Genomic DNA, 21,511 nt, shown 5'->3' with positions numbered 1-21,511 from the left:
TAAATCTCACTGGCATCATTCCCTCTTGGCTGGGAATTTCAGATCCTTTACAGGACAGACTTACATTGCATTCATTAGTAACATGTCTATAATGTTTCTAAATTTTTAGACTTGCTCTGTGCCTGTGGCTCTGAAATGCTGAAAACACTCCACAATGGTAAGGGACATAGACACAAGAAGTCAGGAGTCAAAAGGAGCTCTGCTAGCTGCATAGTGTCCCCTTGTGAAAGATGGAACTTTTTTCAGGCCATAAGTGGCATTTGGATGCTTTGACCATTCTGCAAGCATTTACACCTTTGTCCACTCTCTCCCTACAGTCTCCTTGATGTTAAGGATCTTGCCATACCGAGGTGGAATCTTGTGTTGTGCTTTTATTTCTTCCTCCACGCCCTTACCCAACTCTTAAACTTTCTTGTGGGTGGAGGGAGAAATTGGGATGATATTCCAGAGAGAATACATCACCTTATTGCTCATTATTCATCTCTTGACTTCAAAGGGTATGAATTTTCCTTCCCATCTCCTTTTAGACTGTTTTGTTCCTGCTGTCAGCGGGCGCGCTGCTCATTATTTGAGGTGCACAGCCCACTCTGTCTTAGTCAATTGTAGCTGCTCTTGTAATGGTTCTGACTCTGAACAAGGCGGGTGATCTCCTGGGAGGCTCTGGGGGTGCCATTGTTGGGTTTGTGGCACTGTTCTCGTCTTTGTACTTTCTTTCTTAAGAATAGCACATAGTTGGGGTTGAACTGCATGGGATGTAGAACTCGGCTGCTTCTGGAGTGACTGAGGAAGTTCAAGCCACTTAGCAAATCCAAGGACTGCTCTTCTAACACTTTATTTCTGTATTTCTGTCTGAGGCTTGTTATCTAGTGAAATCTCTTGTGCAACTGGTCTCTGATTATTGGGAATGCATCTTGTGGCCCACAGTGAAAAAGCCCAGCTCTGCTTCAGGCTGCCATTCCAGAGCATTTCTTTTGCTTTTTCTGTGTCTGCCTTTCCACAGCATGCCCTTGAGCCTTTTGACAAGGTAAATATTAGCACTGGGAACTTAATTACCTTCCCTTTGTTTATCTCTTGTATGCACATGGCTGTTCCTTCTGAGGCTCAGATGGTGATGGGATATTGAGAGTAGCAGGATCTTGAGTTCTCCAAATTAGGCAGAGTCACAAATGTGTGCAACATTGCAGCTAGAAGGAATGCTTTTCATAAAATGGTCTAGAAAACATGCCTATGCTGTAATTGGTCATCTCTGAATAAGATTTTCTGTAGCACTGTACTGTGTTAAGTCTAATGAAACAGGACCTGGGCCTTGCCTCAAAGGGGAAAAACATCTAAGCAGTCCTTTTACGGACAAAAAATTAGGAAATTGGACACAAGAAAATAATTGGAAACAAATAAAAGCACATGCAGCGTATTATGATAGTTCAAGGGTGTTGTTTTCCCAAAATGGTGTCCAGAAAGAACTGGATGTCTTTCCAGTTTTCTGGGGAATGTTAGAGGAAGAGATGCTCAGCTGCAGAAGGAAGGAAATTCCAGGTTAGAGAGGCCTGTATGGAAAATAAAGCATATAACAGTGCAGAAGGGCATGGAGATACAAATATAGAATGTCAGTAAAAGTGTATGACTCATACTGCTGTAGTAGCATAGTGCAGAATTTATTTGCAGAAGTACTGAACAAAAACCCTATGGTATACTATGATGCTTTTGCAGATAGTTTTCCATAGCTGCTTACTGTTTTATGCATCCTGCTTTTTTGGAGACATCACCAAATTGTGCTTCAATTTCCTTTCTTTCCCCTGCTTTTTGTTAGGACTTTGTTTTTAGTTGAAGAGTTAAGTCCTCTATTGAACCTTGAATGCAGCAGTTCTGTTTGCTGGGTAGAGATGAGTTAGATTTGTTTTTAATCATGTAACTAAATTTAGCCAGCAATCTGCATTTTAAGGCATTGCTATTAAAAGTCTAAAAGTGAGATATGTATCATAGTTTGAATTTAAAATAAGCCAGAGGCACAGCTGGTGAAGTAGTCATGACTCTAATCATGAGTGGAGGGAAATAAGGAGGGAATTTTCTCACCTTGCAGGATGAATGCAAAGTCTGATAGGTGCTGTAAAATCCCACCTTTGCCCCCAGCCCCCTTCTCCAGCTTGGTTTCATGATTGCATGGATTTCATGACATTCCCCCACTTCCTTTTTTCATCCAGGATGATATATCTGTAAGATATCAGAAGTATGAGCACAACTGCACATGCATTTAAGTTGTTACATTTTTGTTTTTCCTCTGGTTTATTCAGAGCTTTGTGTGGTACTTTATATTTCCAATCTCTCCTCTAAAAGGAGAATGGAGATACAAAGTGTAAATATATAGAGAGAAAAATGGCCAGTGTCCCATGGAAAACCTCAAACAGAGACAAGACTTCCAAGGCATCTGGAAAGTCCTGGAATTGGCCGCATTCAAAGTTATTGTTCAATCTTTCAAAGCAGTGAAGCATGCTGTTAAGTATGTGAATAATCCCATTAACAGAGCATTGCCCATCTTGACACATAACTTGGTGTAACTATAGAAGCAAAAAAGGAGGAGTATGCCTGATTTTTAGTGAATGAAAGTCAAAGCTGTTTAGATGTTTAAAGATGTCCAAAGTGCTGGTAAAGATGGATCTGTTGGAAACGTGCATGACAAATATAGCATGTCATGGAAATGGCAAGTTATGCCTAGCCTATCATATGGAATATTAAAATGACTGAACACAGCACTGCCTTCAGCAGTGTTTGCTGTAGCCAAGCTCCCATTTCCCAAGGTTGCTTTTCAGCCAGATCAAGTCCTTAGCTTGGTTTACCTTCCCTTTCACAATTAGTTCAAGCACAATGAATGCAGGTGGCCTACTGAGGAGAAAACTGTTTGGGTCCAAAATTCCTTGGTGTAAAGTGTTGCCAAAGGAGCTCCCATTCTGGACTTTGAGCATTTCAGTCTGTGTTACTCTCACAGTCCTGGTGTCTTCTCTTGGTGAGTCTCACACATCCTCAAAGCTTCACCTGCTTAGCTGAGTATTTTCCATGACATCCTAGGTTCATACAAGTCCTTGAGTGTTCCGTATTTTGATATCACCAGGAGGCTCTGAAAGCAAACAGGATGATTTTCTCCTTTTTTTTTTTTTTTTTTTAATTTTAATTTCCACAGCAGTGGGAATGGGTCACAGTGAGAAGCCATTTGTTTGCTGGATCACAGATAAGCTTCTGATTGTAGTGATGTGAAATCTTGTCAGTTTGTCTTGCCCACATCCCTGTGGTTAAATCTGGTCACCACGTTTAGGGACATCAGATGTAGTTCGGGCTGGCAGGAATCTTTGGCCCACTTGATGAGTGTAGGAGTTATAACTGGCAAGTCCATAGCTGTTACAGGAGGCCTGGTGATGCCCTTATGGTTGTCTTCCTGTGGCTCTTGTGGCCTTTTGTTGCAGCTTTAAATCTCTTCAGAGAGTGCTTGAAAACCCTTGTGAGCTGCAGCTTGTTGTGTGGGTGCTCTATGGACTATTCTGAACCAGCTGTGTATTGCAGCCTGCGACTGCAGAAGGCTGAAAGTGGCAATGGAAATGTCTCTAGTTTTCTGTTGCTGTCAGCCTTGAAATGCCTTTACTGCTTTGTTTGAACTTCCCTGATGAGGCATGACCTCAGTACTGTGCATAGATTTGTGTTTTACTGATACATTCTTAATAGCTGTTATGAATGAATATGGAAAAAAATTCAGGAGTGCCCTATTATATGAAGCTGCAACAGTTTGTAAGGAGGGCATGGGAGGAAAATGTGTGGAGAGATGTGGACAGCTCTGGTATGCTGAGCTCCTGTGTTAAAAGGATCAGGGGGCCATTTAAACCTTTGTCAGGGCAGATTATCCTGTGTTGTACTGAAACCATGCACTGGTGCAGGTGCTAGGCTGCAGGTGTGGGGATGCCTGGTTTCCAGCTGCTGAATCAAAGCTGTCTTCAGCCAATGTAGAATTTAGGATGTATGGATGGATGTTTTTCTGTTAGGTTTCCCTGCACAAGGACTATTTCTAGGCAGATGAGGAAGTTTCTCAGAATGGGTCAAGGACATCAGAGGTTTTCTGAAGGACAGCAGAGATCTGTAGATTTGGGAGAAGTGTTACACTGTGTAGGGCAGGGAGGAGGCAAGAGGCAGCCTCTAAATGTCAATTTTTAATGCCTGCTCCTGTGAATTTTCATGCAGAAGGAGGCATTAAGAATTTTTTATATAGAACTTCATATTTCAAGCCTGAGATTAAGCATTCAGTGTGAATATCCAGAGTTCATTTGAAAAGTAATCATTAATGCAGCCATGAACTGAGATAGCCTGGATGAACTCTTTCATCTAGTATTTATGAAGGAGAGTTCAAAGCTTGCCTGGGTACCAAATAGAGACTTCAAGGAGATAACACTGGTGCATGTTATTATATTAAAACAGGAAAATTGATATAAATATAAGTCTGAGTCTAGTGAAAATAAGTAAATTTTAATGTACCTATTTGTCTGTTGTGTTTTACTGGGAAACAACCAACCTGTTTTTAAAACTAATGTACTTATTTTTTTTATTGCTAATTCCTTCCACTTATGTGGCTGAGCAGATTGATTAAAAAAGTGCTAAAAGGGAAAAATGGCATGCTCTGCAGTCTCAGTAGCAGTATAAAACAGCACAGGAAAAGCTACACTGTCAGACAGGAAGCGACTAGAAGTGCTTTATGCAATGTTGCTGGATTTGCAGTACTCTGAAGGCTATGAACTTGTAATTTTGAGGACATTCTCAACTGTCTGTGCTTTGTTATACATGAGGTCAGAAGGATGATGTGAAGAAAATGCAGAGGAACCTTTCAGAGAGTGGTTTGTATTCAAGCCTTTGAATATGTATGTACCTTCGTCTGTATTCTGTGAGGGACCTGGGCATGTGTTTTGGGTGATTTGCTGCTGTGTGTACACTGATGCAGACTGCTGTGTCTACAGTTCAAAGAGCACGAGCAAACCAGATCTGCATGATCGTGTAGAATCCCAAACAATGTAGTGTACTGTTGTTTGTCTTGTTACTTAAGGAGCTGTCAGAAAGTTTTTTCTTAAAAATCTTCTCTCCTGTGTCTTTTTTCCAGCTTTCTGAGCTCCTGTACTGTGTGGTTCATTCAGGTTGTAACCCAGAATAGCACAGGATGCATGATCTTATATCTCTTACTCCTTAATTCCAAATGGTATTGAACCCTCTGGACCTTATTTGATGTAGCATTGCCTGCTGAAAAAATGAACAGTTGCTATGAAGTCATCTGGGACAATGTGGATGTTCACAGTAGAACAATTGAAATGCCTTTTGGAGGCACCATGCTCAGAGCATGGCAAGATCCAGGTCTTAGGAAGCAGTGTTAGTATCTTAGAAAAACTGGAAAAGCTTTCCAGAATTATACCCTTCTTTCTACAAAAGCTGTAGAAATAACTCCTGCCTTTTGTGTGCCCTCTTCCTGCACTGAGTCTGGTATGAAATACCACATTTTCTGATGCCTCAGCCACTTCCATGGCTGATGTACTCTGTCCAGTTGACTCATCACTGTGTATGTTTTCCTGACTCCTAATTAAAATCTGTCTTAGTCTAATATTAGACCAACCCTCCTTGTTATATCACCCTTCATTCTTAAGTAATTCATCCTGCAACCTCCTTACTCTGTATGACTAATGTCTTTTTCTCAAATATTCTTAGAACATTTTAAAATACCATCTATTTTATAAGCAGCACAGTAGCAATACCTCCCATTACAATTGCTCAATGCTTTCTGTCATAGCTCGGTGCTTTCTTTTCCTCAGGATTTTGACGAGACTTTAACCTTTGGCGGAATTTTCCATGCATTGGTGTTTGCCTCAGCCTGAAATTTCTACTTGAGACTCGGTTTTTTTGTTTGTTTGCTGAAAGTATAATCAGGATTTCATAGAAAAGGCACATCTAAATCAGTTTCTGTCAGTTTCTCTCACAGAAAAGATTTATGTACTTTGAGGTTTTTTTTTTTGTTTTTTTTTTTTTTAAAGGATCCCTGGGCAACTGTTTTTGGGCTGGAAAATAGAAATTATTGACCATTAGCAGGAATCTGAGCATGGGATAGGGAATATTCAGCAAACAGGAACAAGTCTGGGGAAGGAATATGTCTTAAAAGAGCTGATAACTGCATTGATGAGCAGTGAGAAGGAACTGGTTGCTTAACTTATCTTTGGGCATTCAAGAAATTCATCCTAAAAGCAAAAATTAATGTATCTGGCTTTAATGTTTTTAAATTAATGTTCTCCATGCTTGAGTACTAATAACCACCTGAAACCTGTTTCCCTTATTGTGGCAGAAAAGAAAAAGTTAATTGCAGTGGTCTGTGTTTGTAATCTGAAACATTTTACATTTATGTTTTACAGAAATAGTTTACATTCTGCTAAGGCTTCTGTTTGGTGTTGCATGTGTAAGTGATTCTTTGCTGGCTTGTTCAGTGAAAGAAAATAGAATCTGTGGGTGGCAGGTGTTTTGTTGCAGCTAAGCATCGTTGCTGTTGTAATCTTTCATATATACTTGCAGTCTTGAGTTGCACTGGAGCAGTACCCTGGTGGGATGGTGCAAAGGTTCATTTTTGTTTTGTGAGTCCTGGTGTTTCTTGTTCCTGTCTGGGTCCAGACAGAGCACCAGATTCATTTGAGGAAGGAGTTGTTTCCCCAAAAGGTTGAGTTGAGAGAAACCTTTGTTGCCTCTGTGTATGTTTAGTGCTGCAGACTGTGTGAGGATCTGGGTCTGCATTACCAATTCAAAGTTTGCCTTCTCAGAGGCCTTGCAGCTTGCTGATGTTTTTGCCTGTGGCACTTGATACTTTTGGCTTCTGAGAGTTGAAAAGCTTTAATTCAACTACAGTTCTTGGGATCAATACAGCAATGTCTGAGTAGGGCTTGAGAGCCTGTGGTAAATTAATGATCTAACTAGATGTTACAAAAGTTCTTTCTGGCTTTAGATTTCATAAAACTCGGTTTCAGTTCCTGTAGTTAATATAAAATAGAGCAGCCTGCTTATCCTTTCTCAGTCCACTAATAGGGTTCTGTACAAAGTGACCTGGTCTGATGTAAAAGCCTGAAGCTTAGTGTATGTTCAAATTTTTTATGTACATTTTTGCAGCTGCAGATATTTTTAGCAGAGATCTATATAAATTACAAAGTAAATATACTAACTTCAGAACAAGCATGTTTTTTAAACCTGAAACTATCTTCCTAATCCAAAATACACTGGTAATTCTCTTAATGAAATTTATTTTTATCCTTTAACCTAACAAAATGTAGCTACTATGTTAAAAGGCCTCACTTGTATTAAATGTAGTATGTGACTGTTTTCAGCTTTTCCCTGAACTGAGAGGAAGCTGCAAAGGAAAAAAGCTTTGTGCCCTTGAGAGAGAAGGACAACTAATTTTATCACTTAATTATTTTAGGGGAAGCATTATCAGTGAACTGAGGGAATGCATCTGAAAAACTTGCAGTGATTGGAGTGAAAGATACCACTGCCAGCAGATTTCCAAGGAAAATGCCTATACTTCTGTATATGAACTGAGGTTTCCAGTTCATTTACAAAATGCATAATCACCTTAAACTCCACAAACCAGCAGTGCCCACCTGTGTCCCTCTAAAGACAGTTTAACAGCACCCTAAGGAAAAGGGAGGTGTTCAGATTTCCAAGGGTTTGTGTTTTGACATGTGTTGAGAAACATCTCAGTTGTCGCCTTTGGGTGGTGTGACCGTACCCCCTGCACCTGACCCCTCTGTGGGGCAGGGAGAGGTGGGTGTGTGTGCAGCTGACTTGCTGGCTGGACGGTATTTTCCCCAAATCCACATCTTTTGGCCTATAAATGTGATGATTTGAGTTCAGCTCTGGAGAGCAGTTTGAGGCTTGGCTGAACATTACTCAAGGTCATTGCAGGTTTCTTTCTGGGCTGGAATGTGGGCTGATGCTTCCAATTAAAACCAAGTTGAGGACTTTTCCTTCTGTTGTGTGTATATAATTTTTTAACTTTTTAAGTTGGAAGCCCAGAAGGGACAGGCTTGTCTGCAGGGAGCTAATCACTTCATTAAGAAAATAAAGCTGTCACTTTGATTTTTTTTTTTTTTTTTAATTCAAGGAAAGCAAAGGTAAGAAGGATCTTTATGGATGTTATCCATACAGGAGAATGATGTTTTGGTTGTCAGTCCTGCAGGAGTGCACTGGGAATAATAACCCTTGGAGAGAAGGATGAGCCATATAGTGCTGATTTCATTTAAAGTTACCTTTCCTTGGCCAGTGTGTGATTCCTGTGAAAACAAACCATTTCCAATGCATTTCCAATGCTTAATGGCAGTTGTGCTGGTGCTCCTGGCTAACCAGCTGTCTCCTGAGGACTATAGCTCTGCTAACACTAGTGACAGAATGTAACTTCTATCAGGAAAACGTAAAACTCTGTTAAATGCAGGTCATGCAATGAATTTTTTATGGCAAAGAATGGAAATAGAAAATAATTATCTTTTCTGTAATTTTTTATGTACAAGAATAAGCTGTTTTGTTTGTGCTTCCATTAACCTAAAATATGTCCTTTGTTTAACCAAAGTGTATTTATTGTATGCAGAATATCCAGGTTATGCAGCTTTACTGACATGGTTTATTTACAGCCCAGGCCACCACTCAGATGTTATTCTGCTAGAAAACAAATAAATGAAGAATGAGTTCATAGAAGTACACTTCATAGAAGTATAACATAATATCTTGAGCTAGTTTTTAATGTTTTTCTTTTGTTCTGTTCCAAGAAATAACTTCTCACCAGGCTTTTGAAGCTGTAGATAAGATGCATTTACAAGTTCTGTTTTTGAATTGGCATCCACAAGTTTCAGGAACTTTGTTAATAAGTAATCTTGAAATGTGTTTTGTGTTTAGAAGCTGGCAAGGTGTTCACCTGGGGCAGAGTGGACTACGGGCAGCTTGGAAGGCACGCGGAGGTTCCCAGTGGGCAGCAGAGCACAGCACCTGAACACTGCTTGGAGCTGGGGAACACCCCAGTTTCAGTTCCTTGCCTAAATGGAGCATCTCAGGTAAAGAAGAAAATTGTCATTTCTACCCCCTCTCCTTTTTTTTATTTTCTTTTTTTTTTTCTTTTTTTGTGCATTAAAATAATCAGAACAGTTTCCTAACAGAGCCCTTCCAAATGCTGCAGCACAAGCCTTTGCTTTCTCTTCCTGTAAATTTAGAAATTAGTAAGATTCAATTATTTCTTTCAGAAGGCTTTTGCATTCAGGAACTGATGCTTTTTCCTTGGTGGAATCAACCTTAGTAAAAGATTCCAAGTTCTCTCAGATATCCATGTGTGCAGGTGTAAGCTGTGCAGGCAGTGCAGCTGAGCAGAGGAGGTGGGACTTTGCCCAGGTGTAGCACTACTTTTGTCTGAAACTCCAGACCAGCACCCCACAAATCACAACTGGTGGTCCCTCTGATCCATGGGGAAGGCTTGCACAGCCATACAGTTCTCCTGGATTGTACTGCAGCTGAGAAGAGTGGAAATTCCCAGTACTGTGGGGGCAGGAACAAAAACTTGTGATGTGTTTGAGACATGTGGTTGATGGCTGATCCAGAACTTCTGCCCACTAAGCTTACTCTTGATCCCTTGTGCTCCTTGAGAAGTCTCCAGTTTGAGTTGTAGGGTGAGTGAAGGAGGGGATGTGTTCAGGAAAGCAGAGATGGGAGAACAGACAGAAGATGGGCTTTGTTTGAGGTGCAGCCTTGTTGGCTTAAAATCAGATTAATGATCTGTCCAGGTGCCACTCAGAATGTAGTCATCCAGGGCATTAAACTTTAGTGAGATATTAAAGAGAACCTGTGAAACTTCTGAAGAGTTGCCTTGTTCTAAAAAAGGCTGAAGATTTTCAATCAACCAACCCAAAATTTCTCCAGCCACATGGCCCAAGTTGTAGAGGGCAAAGGCAGGGACAAAGAGAGAGAAACAGTGCTTACTTTTGGAGAAGACCAGTTTTGAGACCATTTAAGGAACCTGAAGGTGCACAAGTCCATGGGACCTGATGTGAAAAATCCATGGGTCCCGAGGGAACTGACAGAGCAACTGGCTAGGCCACCATCCATCATACTTGAGAAGCTGTGGCAGTTTAATGAAGTTCCCACTGGAAAAAGGAAAACATAACCCCAATGTTAAAAAAACGGAGATAAGGAAGACCTGGGGCACTACAGATTGCTCAGTCTCACCTGTGTGCCTGGCAAGATCATGGAACAGATCCTCCTGGAAACGATGCTAAGGTATGTGGGAAATAAGGACAGCCAACATGGCTTCACCACAGCAAATCTGGCCACCAGCCTGACAAATCTGGTGGCCTTCTATGATAGGGTTACAGAAATGGTGGATGAGGGAAGGGCAACTGACATCATCTACCTGGACCTGTGCAAAGCATTTGACACTTTCCCACATGACATCCTGTCTTTAAATGGAGACACAAGGGTTTGATCTGTGGCTGACTCAGGATAAATACTGCCGGCATCTCTGCAGTCATAGGCTTGAGGTCAGTGGGGAGTGGTCTTCCTGAGGCACTGGTACTGGGACCAGTGCTGTTTGTCAGTGACAAGAACAGTGGGATTGAGGGCGCCCTCAGCAAGTTTGTGACACAAGCAAGCTGTACCATGTGGATGACATGCTGGAGGGAAGGGATGCCATCCTGAGGGACCCTGTCTGGGGCCCCAGAGCCCATGATGCTGCACTAATGTTTAGTCACTTTTAACTCCCCTGAGCCTCAGCTTTCTTACCTGTTTTGATACAGGTGTCCCTACTTTTTGTCATTAGTTATGTATATACAGCTCCATTTGTGAAGCTGCTTCACTCTGTTTTTCATTTGTGCTGTGTGCAGTGTCTCAAGTACGTTGTTCTGTTGTTTCTCAGACAATACAAAGCCAAGGCAGCTGCAGCTTTTGCACAGTGGAACTTACCCTTGGCAGGACAAGTGATCCATGAAAGTGAAGGGATGTATTCAGATAGATTCCTTGAAAAGAAAGAAAAACAACAATCTCATCTTTATTCTGCTGCCCTCAGCGCTGTTCCTCCGTATAGACCTGTGAGAGACCTGATTTGAGTGATTAGCAATGGCAGTGTTCTGGAGCAGATATCATTCTTTGCAGAGATAACAGCACAAAGATGACTTAAGAGGATCATCTGCATCCTAGGAGGAGCTGTGTTGACGAAAAAAGGAAAAACAGATAACAAGGACCTAAATTGTTTCACTTCAAGATTACAAAATAATGCTAAAGCTAGAATTTATACTTGAAAATGCTTTAAATTGCAGTATGTAGGCTATGTAGAGTGAGCTGTTCTTTGTTAAGACACAAGCTACCCCTTTTCCATTTGTTGTCATGTGGAGATAGGATTTGATTTGAGAGCCGAATTGAAAGAAATATAGAGATGAGTTCTTTTCCATGTTTACCTTGAATTAACAATTCCAATTTTTGTGTTTAATGCGGAGAGACAGTTTAACAGTTGAGGATTATGACTGATGATTTTTATTCATGGTCTATTTTTATAAATCACTTTTAATGATTCAACTGAATTTTTGGCAAAGCTGTGGTCTGCTGATTGCCTCTGCACTTCAGTTAATATTGTTAAAGTCAAAGTGGAGAAACTAATCTAAGGATTAGAGGACAGTATAAAAGACACACAGGTTTAGCTCAAGGACAGAGGAGTAGATTTGACCTCCTGTGTTGCTCTGTGTCTCCATGCCCATGGCTTGCCTACATTCTCCACCAAAGACCAGGGATTCTCATTTCTTTGAACTGACACTGTTATAATGTGTGTCTGCCACTTCAAAACCTGATTCTTGAAGTGTTGTGAGTGACCTCTTCCATTGTGAGTTTGACTTCAACTGAAAACATTGACCTTGAGAAAGAAGAGGACTTTTTTCCTTTAAACTGAAGCAAAGGAGGGACAAAACCCTGAGTTTTAGATAATTATCCACTAATCTGAGTGTGTCTTCCTGGGAGGTTGAAAGGCATGGAGGTTCCTTGTGGTATCCACATTCTCTCAACAGAGAGAGACATAATTCTCTCTCCTAGGATTTTTTCTGGGGAAGGCAGTGAGAAGCTTACAGAAGAGAAAACAATTCTTATCTTCACTTGCTGCTCCTGTTGTTTGGCACATGTGAAATGAGTTATGGAGATTGTTTAGCTAGAGAGATTTGTTAATTGGACTCTGCTGGATTGATTGACGAATTGGGTCAAAGCTGTGTTGTGTCTGTCACAGGTTTTTCTTTAGTATCCTTTTAGTATATATAGTATCTCTTTAGTATAGTTTTAGTATAGTATTAGTATAATATAACATAGCTTAATAAAGCAATTCTCCAGCCTTCTGAAATCATGGAGTCAGATCACATTATTCCCTATGTTGGAGTCACCCTGCATCAATAGTTCCAGCTGTTGAATGTGTTTAAAGTTCTTGCATTTTGCCATTGCGGGTCTGTTTGCTGTTTTCTTCTCAGTGCTTCAATGCCTAACCAACATGGAATGGGCCAAGGCACTGAGAAGTTGTTGTGTGAGGCATTTTTCAGGCAGTGCTCTTGTGTTGTTGGGTGTCCTTGATGGGACCTCTTCAGAACATCTGACTCATCTGATGTGCATTCATCCACCGCTCTTCAGATGAAAGGACAATTAAATACAAATGGCCCAAAATATGATGAGTCTCTCTATTTAGCAAATGCTACAAAGATCTGGTTTAATGTTTCCTCCTTGTCAAAATGCTTTTCCAGTTTGTTTGATATTTTTGGCTTTAATAGCTATCATTCTACTGTTTGTGGTATGTTCATCATGTCATTCACATTGCAGCAAACATTTGCTGCAGCAACAGACAAGTGAGAAGTGCCTGTGCAGTGCTGAACATTTCTTGCTGAGCTGGATGGAAGGAAGAGTTGCAGTTATTTTGGATGTGCATGGCTTCCCATGGAGCCATGTTTTCACCATGTCCTTTTCTACTCAAAGCAAACTGTGCTAGATCACAGTTTTCTGGGGAGGGATCTCTGAAAATTCAGTTGGGAGATTAAAAAATAATCATCACTCAACTTGAATCTTGATGATGGATGTAGGGACCAGTTGTGTCAGGGAAGGAACATAACTGATAGACTGGTGATAACGTGTGCCTACTGTGTTTATCCTGATCCTGCTGTGGTCCATGGTTCCAATGTGCAGGTTCAGTTTGCTTTGGATCCTCTGTAGGTTCCTTTCTTTCGGGGAATGACACCATAAATACCCACATTCTTATGGTGCTTTGCAGTCCAAGTTTATTGCTGTTCTTTTCAGTGCAGTTGCAGTAAGATATTTTTGTTAAAGTGTTTGAAAGATAGCTTTGGTATTAGCATATTCTTGTTTTCCTTCCTTTTCCCCATTCGTGTTGCAAACTATTAAGCAACTGCCTACAAAACAAATCTAAGGTATCTGTATGATGACAATTAATTGCTCATATAACTGGTAGTTTAATGTATACAAATTATTACCTTAACACATAGTCACAATAATATTGAAAATGAAGCCTTTTGATTTTTAAAAAAATGACAACTGTTTGTGACTTATCAGGGAAATTTGTTCAAGGCCTCTTTGTAAGTAAACCTATAGTTGAGGCTTTAAGGGGTATCAAAAGAAATAACCTCATATTATTATATGTCATCTCTATGCTCTGTGTGTGGCTTCAAATACTTATTTGTTTGCCTGGCTACTGTAAGTGCTTTTATTTTGAATGTTCTGAATGAGAAATTTGTATTTTTGTGGTAGAGAAACAAGTTGAACTTTCCTAAACCAGATTTTACTGCTAAAAGTTTGAGAATATGTGTGAAGTAACTGATCCAATAAGCTGCTTAAAAAAACCCCCACTTTGGGTGTTAGGGAAGGAGGTAAATGCAAAGAAAAAGTTGAAGTGATATCTAGTTTCTCACTTGCTAAGCAAGTAATACTTTGGTGTATGTTGTGAGTTTTTTGATTTGGTGTTTTTTTTCCAGTTATGATCTGGTGTCTTTTATGAGTTGGTTTTGATCCATGTCTTTTGAGAAATGGCATTGTTGAATTTTCCTTGATTGATTTTGTTATGCTGTTTTAGAGATGCAATGATGAAAATTTTAATATAGAGATGGTTCCGTTAATATTCTTGCAATGAGTTCTTGGCTTATCAATTAATTTTAAGAGACAATAAAGGAAAATAAAGGCCACAGAGAAGTGGGTTCCGAGTACAGCTCACTGTGTGAGTGACAAATTGCAATTAAGGCTGAAACTAACAGACCAAATGGTTGGAGGGGGAAAAACCCAAACAGGATGTAACAGAAGATGGAAACTACAGTCTGCATACAAAATGCAGCAAGTCTGTGTTTGATTAGGTTGTGTTTGTGTGCTCTGCATGCCCTGTGTAGGAGAGTAACACCAATCTTGGCAGCACTGCAAGAACATTGGGAGTTCACAGTCATGTCACAGGCATTGAGGGAACAGGATTTATTTCTTAGCTTAGTCAGTTCTCTCTGCTGCTCTCCTAAGCAGAAAATTGAGAGCAGTACCAAACTGCTGCAACCCAAATGCTACTTTTTGCCTAGGTAGCCATCCCACTTATTCTGTGCTTTTCTTATCCCATTAAGACATGATCATGGTTTGTGAGGAGTATCTCATGGCCTGGGAAGAGAGACATTTAACATGCACAGCAAAGTCATCTCTGCAAGTTAAGAATAGCAGTGTGTTAGGAGCAGAGCTTGGCTCACCAGCTCTGGGTCTGTAATTTTTGGAAAGCAAAGAGGAGGTGATACTGGTTCCCAGCACTGTCCTTCCTGCCACCCCTACCAATTTCCCTGCAGCTGGCATTGCATGGAGGGAGCTGGGAAAGCAAAGTCACACGCAGGGAATGGCAAAGGAGAACTCCCGCGCTGCCTCTGCGTGCCAGGGAGCACATGCTGTGTGGGTACACATTACAGGCTTTCCAAGTAGCACTTCTGCACATAAGGATTGGTTTAAAATGACCAAAATTGCTCTGCTGGGGCTGCACTGCAGCAGTGAGGTGGCAGCCAGGGCCAGGCTGCTCTGCAGTCTGTATGGGAGACCAGGAAAGGTCGATTTCCTGACAGATGGGGTGGTGTAGGAGAGGAATGACATCGGATAAAGTCAGGAGGTGGAGACCCACCCAGCATGTGATGACTGAGGTGTTACAAATGTGACTCTGGGCAAGACTTAGTCTTCATAAGTCATAAATTAATTTTCAATTTGGTGGTGTGTTGCAGTTAGAATTTCAAATGAGTATCTCACTTGGAGATCTCTGAAAGTCTCAGGAGATGAAAAGCTACTTGCAGCAGTAGCCATGGCTTGTGCAGACAGGCATCAGCTGTGGGTAATGAGGCCGCAACAATGACACCAAATTGGCAGATCTATTTAATGAGCTTATTAGTAGCAGAATTACTAATCTAAGTTGCCTTGCAACTCTCTGATCTCTTCATGTTTACTGCATTCCTTAACTTAAAAATACGGGCTGGGTCCCATCCTTCTGCATGGATTGTTCTAGTAACAGTGCGCCATGACTGCAGCTCTGAGCATAGAGACAGCTTGTGATCCTGCTCCTTGGAAGGATTTCTTTGCTCCAACCAGTGCCATAAATGCTTGGTAATGCCCTTCAGATGCATGCTGCAGTTAGTGCTAATCAACCATGGGCAGTGCTGCAGAATTACTTAAGAATGTACTTGGTTTTGAGACAGTCTCTGTGAGCAGCAACCTTGGAAGTGACAGAACTCCAGTTCTGCCTCACTTGGTGTGGTTTTGGCTGCCTCGTTTCATCCATGAGAAGCCTGAACAGAAAAGTTTCAGTGTAAAATGCACCCAAGCTAGTTTAAGGTGAATCAGAACTAACCTAGGGTAAGTGCATGGACATGTTCCAAGTTCAAGTGAAAATATGGTTTGAAGCTAGAGGCTGGTGGAAAAGGCCCTAAAGCATGCAGTTTTTCATTCTCAATTTGTCATTAGGACTGTTACAGAGAAGGGATTAACAAATCAATGCAGGCTAAAACGAGAGAAAATCAATAAGAAACTGTAGTGAACTGGAACAAAGCTATCAATTTGCAGTGTTCTCTGCAAAGAAATCTCATCCATAGCTCCTTTTATGGATGGGAAAATAATGCCAAAATGATGATGATTTGAGGTTAGAGTAATTGTTTTTTACCTGGCTGACCTCAGAACTTTAGGTCGAGAAACTTCTGGTGTAAAATGCTGCTTATCTTCCCTATTTCAATTGTGTTGATGAATTTTATTGGCAGGTTCTGTAAGATTGGAATCTTATTGAAAAATAGTCAAGGAGAAATACATAATTTAAGTTACCCTCACAGGAATTTGATCAGTCTTTTTAATGGCTTACTTTTTTGTATTAGTGGAAGTGACTTTGTTAGTTGTTCATTGTTTTTCTGTCTCCTAAAGAAGAATGTTACTGCTGCAAAGTTATTCTTTAATAGGTAGTATGCATTCTGTAGGTAGAGAAATGCAAGTATGCATTACTGGGTATGTTACTGCAGGTGAATGAGATGGGAGAGAGCTTAGTGGTGCCAACACTACCTGTTTATTGTGTTGTAACATTGGTCCTTTCAAACCCATTTGTCACTGTGGGGCCATAAATACACCAAGGCAGTGCCAGCAAACAGACTGCTTCTCCCTGCTTTTAATTTAGGGGTTTTACATTCGAACCTGGGCTGTGCCTGTACTTTTATGCCTGTGATGATGTTTGTTTGTGTTTTCCTCATGTTTCCAGCTTTTACTTACCAATGAGTCACTCAAGCTCTGGGCCCTGCCAATCCCTCTGGCCTTTGTGTTTAGGTTCTAAGTTACTGTAAAGCTACTGGTTAATGAAAGATTCAGCCAAGGGAGATTTGTGTTTCTGCTGTGAGGCCATAGCACACAGCAGCTTTCCAGGACTGCTGTACTGGGAAGCCTGCTCAGGGACCTGTTTGTCCTCCCATCTGGTGGCTCTTCTCCCTCACCTATTGGCTGCCTTTCTCTGATTTAAACTGAAGTTGTCAAAGGCACCAGCTACTCCTGGACTCTGTTTTTCAGATGGTCTAATGCCATCCATGGCCTTTGCCCCAGCACTGAACCAACAGAACTTTTTTTGTGAAGGGGGAAGGGGAAGAAAAAGTAAATGTGATTCATCTAGTCCTGTGAGGACAAAAATGCTAAACTGTCTCCTGTTTTAAAACCTGCCTAAGGGTTTTTTCTTGGTCTCCTGGCACTTGATTGCTGAGGTCTCCATAAATTCAGTGGATTTTGCTTGTAATCAGATGCCAGCAAAGACTCGAAAAAAACTATTCCTGGCAGTACTTTTTTTTGTCATAGCAAAAGTAAATAAAAACCTTTAAAAATATTTTTTTAAAAAAATTCATTCTCAGAGAGAAAAAAATTGATAGTTTTTACCTTAGAAGTATGATTTTGAAAATGCCTCCTCCTACAGATTGCCGTTTCAACTCCCATTTTTACAATTCCTCCTTCCCCTCCCAGGTGTAAAACTAATGTGATCAATTCCTTCCTTGGTAACAAGTGCATCAGGATGCAGTAAGGGGTTTTTAGGATGTGGTTTTTTTTGCCAGAGCATTGTTTGGCATTATGTTGTTCTCTTAAGTGTTAAATTAACAAATATTAAATAGCCAGATTTCTTACTGGTGATTGCTTCAGTAGAAATCCCTTTTGTTGAGCTTTTTTATTTTTTTTAAGTTGTCAGGGTTTTCCTGCAGCCTCCACTGTTGGCTGATTTCAAAAGTATGAACCCATTTAAAGCCTTGGAAGTCTCAGACCATGCTCCATTCCTACAGAAAGAAAAATCAAAGTTAAATAATAAAAAGCAGGGTGCTGCTGGACCTCACAAGAGAATGCTGAGGGGAAGGGATGAAAGCCATTTAACAATGGCTAACAGATCAGACAATGATAATACTGTGTCTGACATTTGATTAAGTGTTATGACAAGATACATTGCTGTGTTTATAGCTATGCAATTCCTTTATTGCTTTTCTGTATGCCAAGGTGTTGTACTTTGTGTTGTTTTGTGTTCTGATGCAAGTACAGGATATGATTTTTGCTTCTTGGATTTATTCCCTGCTTGTATCTCCTCTGTTTGGCTCTCTGTTTTGATTTCTCATGGTTTTGTGGTGTGGTTTTTTCTTTTTAATGTGTGGATGAAGGAAAATCCTTTTTCTTTGGTACTTTTGGGAAAGGGTTTATGACTTAAACACACAAAAGTCAATTCCAGAAGTAGAAAATAGTGAATGGATTTTTTTTCTTTGACTTCTTCATCTGTTACTGCTTCTTTTTAGGATTTAACCACTACAAAGAAAAGATAAAGGCATCTTGATTTTTTAAAAGATGTATTACTCACTGTGGTAATGAAGTTGAAATTAAAAAGAAGCGTCCACTTCTAGGGTAAGCCGCTCTGTATCCATAACATTTAGACAATAATTGGTTTATGATTATAAAAAGAATACAACTTTGTGACTTTTGGGAGCACAGTTACAAGAATTTTTTCAAAATGTTGCCAGAAAATAAGGACAGGAAGTGAGATAGAAAGCATTACAATGTAATTACAAGCATTACAGAGGCAAATCTGTCTCAACATCTTACATTAGAGCAGCTGGCAAAAGGCAATCTTTTCACCTTTACTGGTCTGCCTTGAGTACATGTATGAAGAACAAATTCAAGACTGAAGCCTCTATTTGATCCTACCCTTTGTTTTATCTTCTTGAGTGGATTGTTGGGCAAGGAGAGCATTTATTAAAACAATTCTTATCAGTGCTGGAAATATGAGTATTATGGAGCCTAAGTTTTATTACCAGTGATCTTATCTTCAGCTAGTAGGTGTCAGCTTGTCTTTTGAGCATTTGAATTTTCCATGTCTGAAAGGATTACTTTGAAAGTGCATGCCAAGTTCTTTAGAACACACAGATTGATTTTTTTTTCACTTCACAGTGAATCTAATGTTTTCACTGGGAAGGCAAGTCACAGGTTGTGGTGGGAGGGGATGTTGTCAGTCTTCAGAAACCAAAAATTCACAATCTTCTTTTTGCTGTTTCATGGCACCTGTTGTGCTTGGATTCCTAATTCTGTTTTAAAAGAATACAAAATATTATTTCATGGTTACTCTACCAAGTAACCTTAAACAAATGAGGTAATGGAAATCTGTGATGACAGTCACTTCTAAAATTTTACTGCACATTCCTACAACTTCCTCCTCTCTGATACTGCTGATTCGACTCAGTATTTTTATCTGGGACCTCTGTCAAGAAAAATGTAGGGACTTGTAGAAATGCATTTACATGGTCAGTTGTATAACTTTCTCAGGATTTTTTTTGTTCAGTTTACATGTTAGACATAAATCTCCTAAACAAAACATAATGTTGAGATTTGCAACTTCTGAAAATGAGAAAGTACTTGGAACACAGTAATAGAAGGGCTCTCTCTTGGTTCATCTGTTTGTATTAAGTCTTACAGGATTAACTTGCTGTCTCTGTTTTCCTTGCCACAGCAAGTCTGAAATGCAGACTGCTTGGAGGAGCATGAAAAGGAAAACACTTGTGTCTTTTTACTTAGATTAAGATAGTATTTGTGAATTACAGTGATGGTCTTGAGACACAAATGTTTTAACTTAGCTGACAAGCTGCTCAGAAATAGAAAATGGGATTTGATGTGATGGTAATGTCTGTCATGTTTGAGAGATAATAACCCCCATCTCTTTAACAAATGAGGACAGAGTAGTGTCCTGTGTTGCTTTTCTGCATGGTACATGGAGACATCTGCAATGTCTTGTGGCCAAATGAGTCAGGGGTGCACTGCTGGTGTTCAGGGTCTTCAAGGATGGCTGGTTTTGTGTGTGAGGTCTCAGTTTTGCAGTCAGATTGGCAGAAAGCCAGTGAGAAAGGACTATTTATTCACTTATGTTGCATTAATGCTCAGCATGCCATGCCAGAGAGAATTCAAATAAAGTCATTTTATCAGAGGACTTCAAATTTAGTAATGCTAAGTATGTGAGGGATTACTGATGTACCTGTGCTGAAATTAAACATACCTTCCAGATTTCTCTTTCAGCCTTTTTCCCCTTGTACTCTTCCTCTTTTGCTTTGCTTACTGACAACTTCTATTAGATAACTTGTGCTCCTACAGGGATTTCAAATTATACTCCTGTTTATTATGTTTTGGCAAGAGGTAACATGCTTCAAAACCATCTCTTCCATTCAGTGAGACTGCACTTGCAGTCCCGTGTTTGCAAGAGAACATTCTCTTCTTTGGTAATTATGGAGCTAAGCACTCTATTTTGATAATTCAAAAAGTCAGGAGTAAAGTCTAAAAAATTTTATTCATGTTAGATCAATATGATTGTGATGCACTTGTGTCATATGCTTATGCATTTATTAAGAGAAATTTTTAATATACCACATAATACTCCTATTTGAATTCCATCTAACTCTCTTGTTCAGTGCTGTATGTTGACTGATACTCAGTGGGAAGAGGAGTCAAAACCATTAAAACACTTGGAACTTTGAGACTAAATTAGTTTTATATTTGAGCTAGCAAAAGTGAATCTCTGAATTCTAGCTTAGTTCCTCCCTCAATGAAGCCATTTTAATGTCATTCACTTAGTGATTTTTAATTCAATTCATGGTAAGACAGTGTAAGAAGTGTTTGTGTTGTTACATGTAAATTTACATACACCTAAGTATAATTGAAGGGGATTACTTCCATTTTGGAGAACTAGTATTAGAAAAACTGTGGTTTTTACATTTGTCCAAGCTGCATCTCCCAACACTTAGGTAATTTGCTTTCACTCATAATTTGTTTGACAAAGATCTCTCATGCAGGACCATAATCATTGCACAGACCTTAGCTGGAGCTTCCTTGTGAGGTGTTTTGCTGCTGTGCTTTTTCCTCTGTTTTTTTTCCCTTGCTCTCTTGCCCAGGAGAGTAGTTGTTGCGTAGACCTACTGAGAGCCATCTGGTGTGCCTGCTGGGAAGCCAGAGCTGCACACCTAAACAAGCCTGTCACACTGTTCACATTTGTCACAGGGCTGGACCTGCACCTGGGAGGGATGGTCTGCACAGACAGCTTTGTTACCTCTTTTGAAAATGTCTCTTTGGCCACAGACTTTTGGATACTTCAGTGCATTGTTTGTTAGAGAAAAGACTTTCTCCAAGGTTCATGTGGCTGTAAGCAGGTGTTCTTAGCATTTGAAAGCTCTTCAAGGTCTGCAGTGAGTTTGGACCTTCAGGGGATACCATTCAGGCCTGCCAGTCACTGTCTCCAGGACACTGTATGCTATACATCTACTTTTGCAAAGAAGACACATCTGTACTGTAGAAGCCTGAAGATACGGCTTCTTACTTATCCTTTTTTTTAGCTAACAGCAGTACCTTGGGGTGAGATGTGGTAGCACTTTTATTTCCCCTGGATCAGTGTCAAACTTTTCAGCTGAAGTTTTAGCGCTGACCTGCC

General features: G+C 40.2%; 1 protein-coding gene across 4 annotated transcripts in view; it reads left to right on the top strand.

Annotated features, from left to right (window-relative positions):
• SERGEF (secretion regulating guanine nucleotide exchange factor) overlaps positions 1–21,511 on the top strand; it is a 141,526-nt gene that overhangs the window by 20,743 nt on the left and 99,272 nt on the right. For all 4 annotated transcript variants that reach the window (XM_059475343.1, XM_059475347.1, XM_059475346.1 and 1 more), the window contains exon 9: positions 8,935–9,089. In XM_059475343.1, the coding sequence (XP_059331326.1) occupies positions 8,935–9,089 (155 nt within the window). The remainder of the gene's footprint in view (positions 1–8,934; positions 9,090–21,511) is intronic.

Source organism: Ammospiza nelsoni, chromosome 6, assembly GCF_027579445.1.
Source record: "Ammospiza nelsoni isolate bAmmNel1 chromosome 6, bAmmNel1.pri, whole genome shotgun sequence".
Taxonomy (NCBI): domain Eukaryota; kingdom Metazoa; phylum Chordata; class Aves; order Passeriformes; family Passerellidae; genus Ammospiza; species Ammospiza nelsoni.
This window is presented reverse-complemented; position numbering and strand designations above follow the sequence as displayed.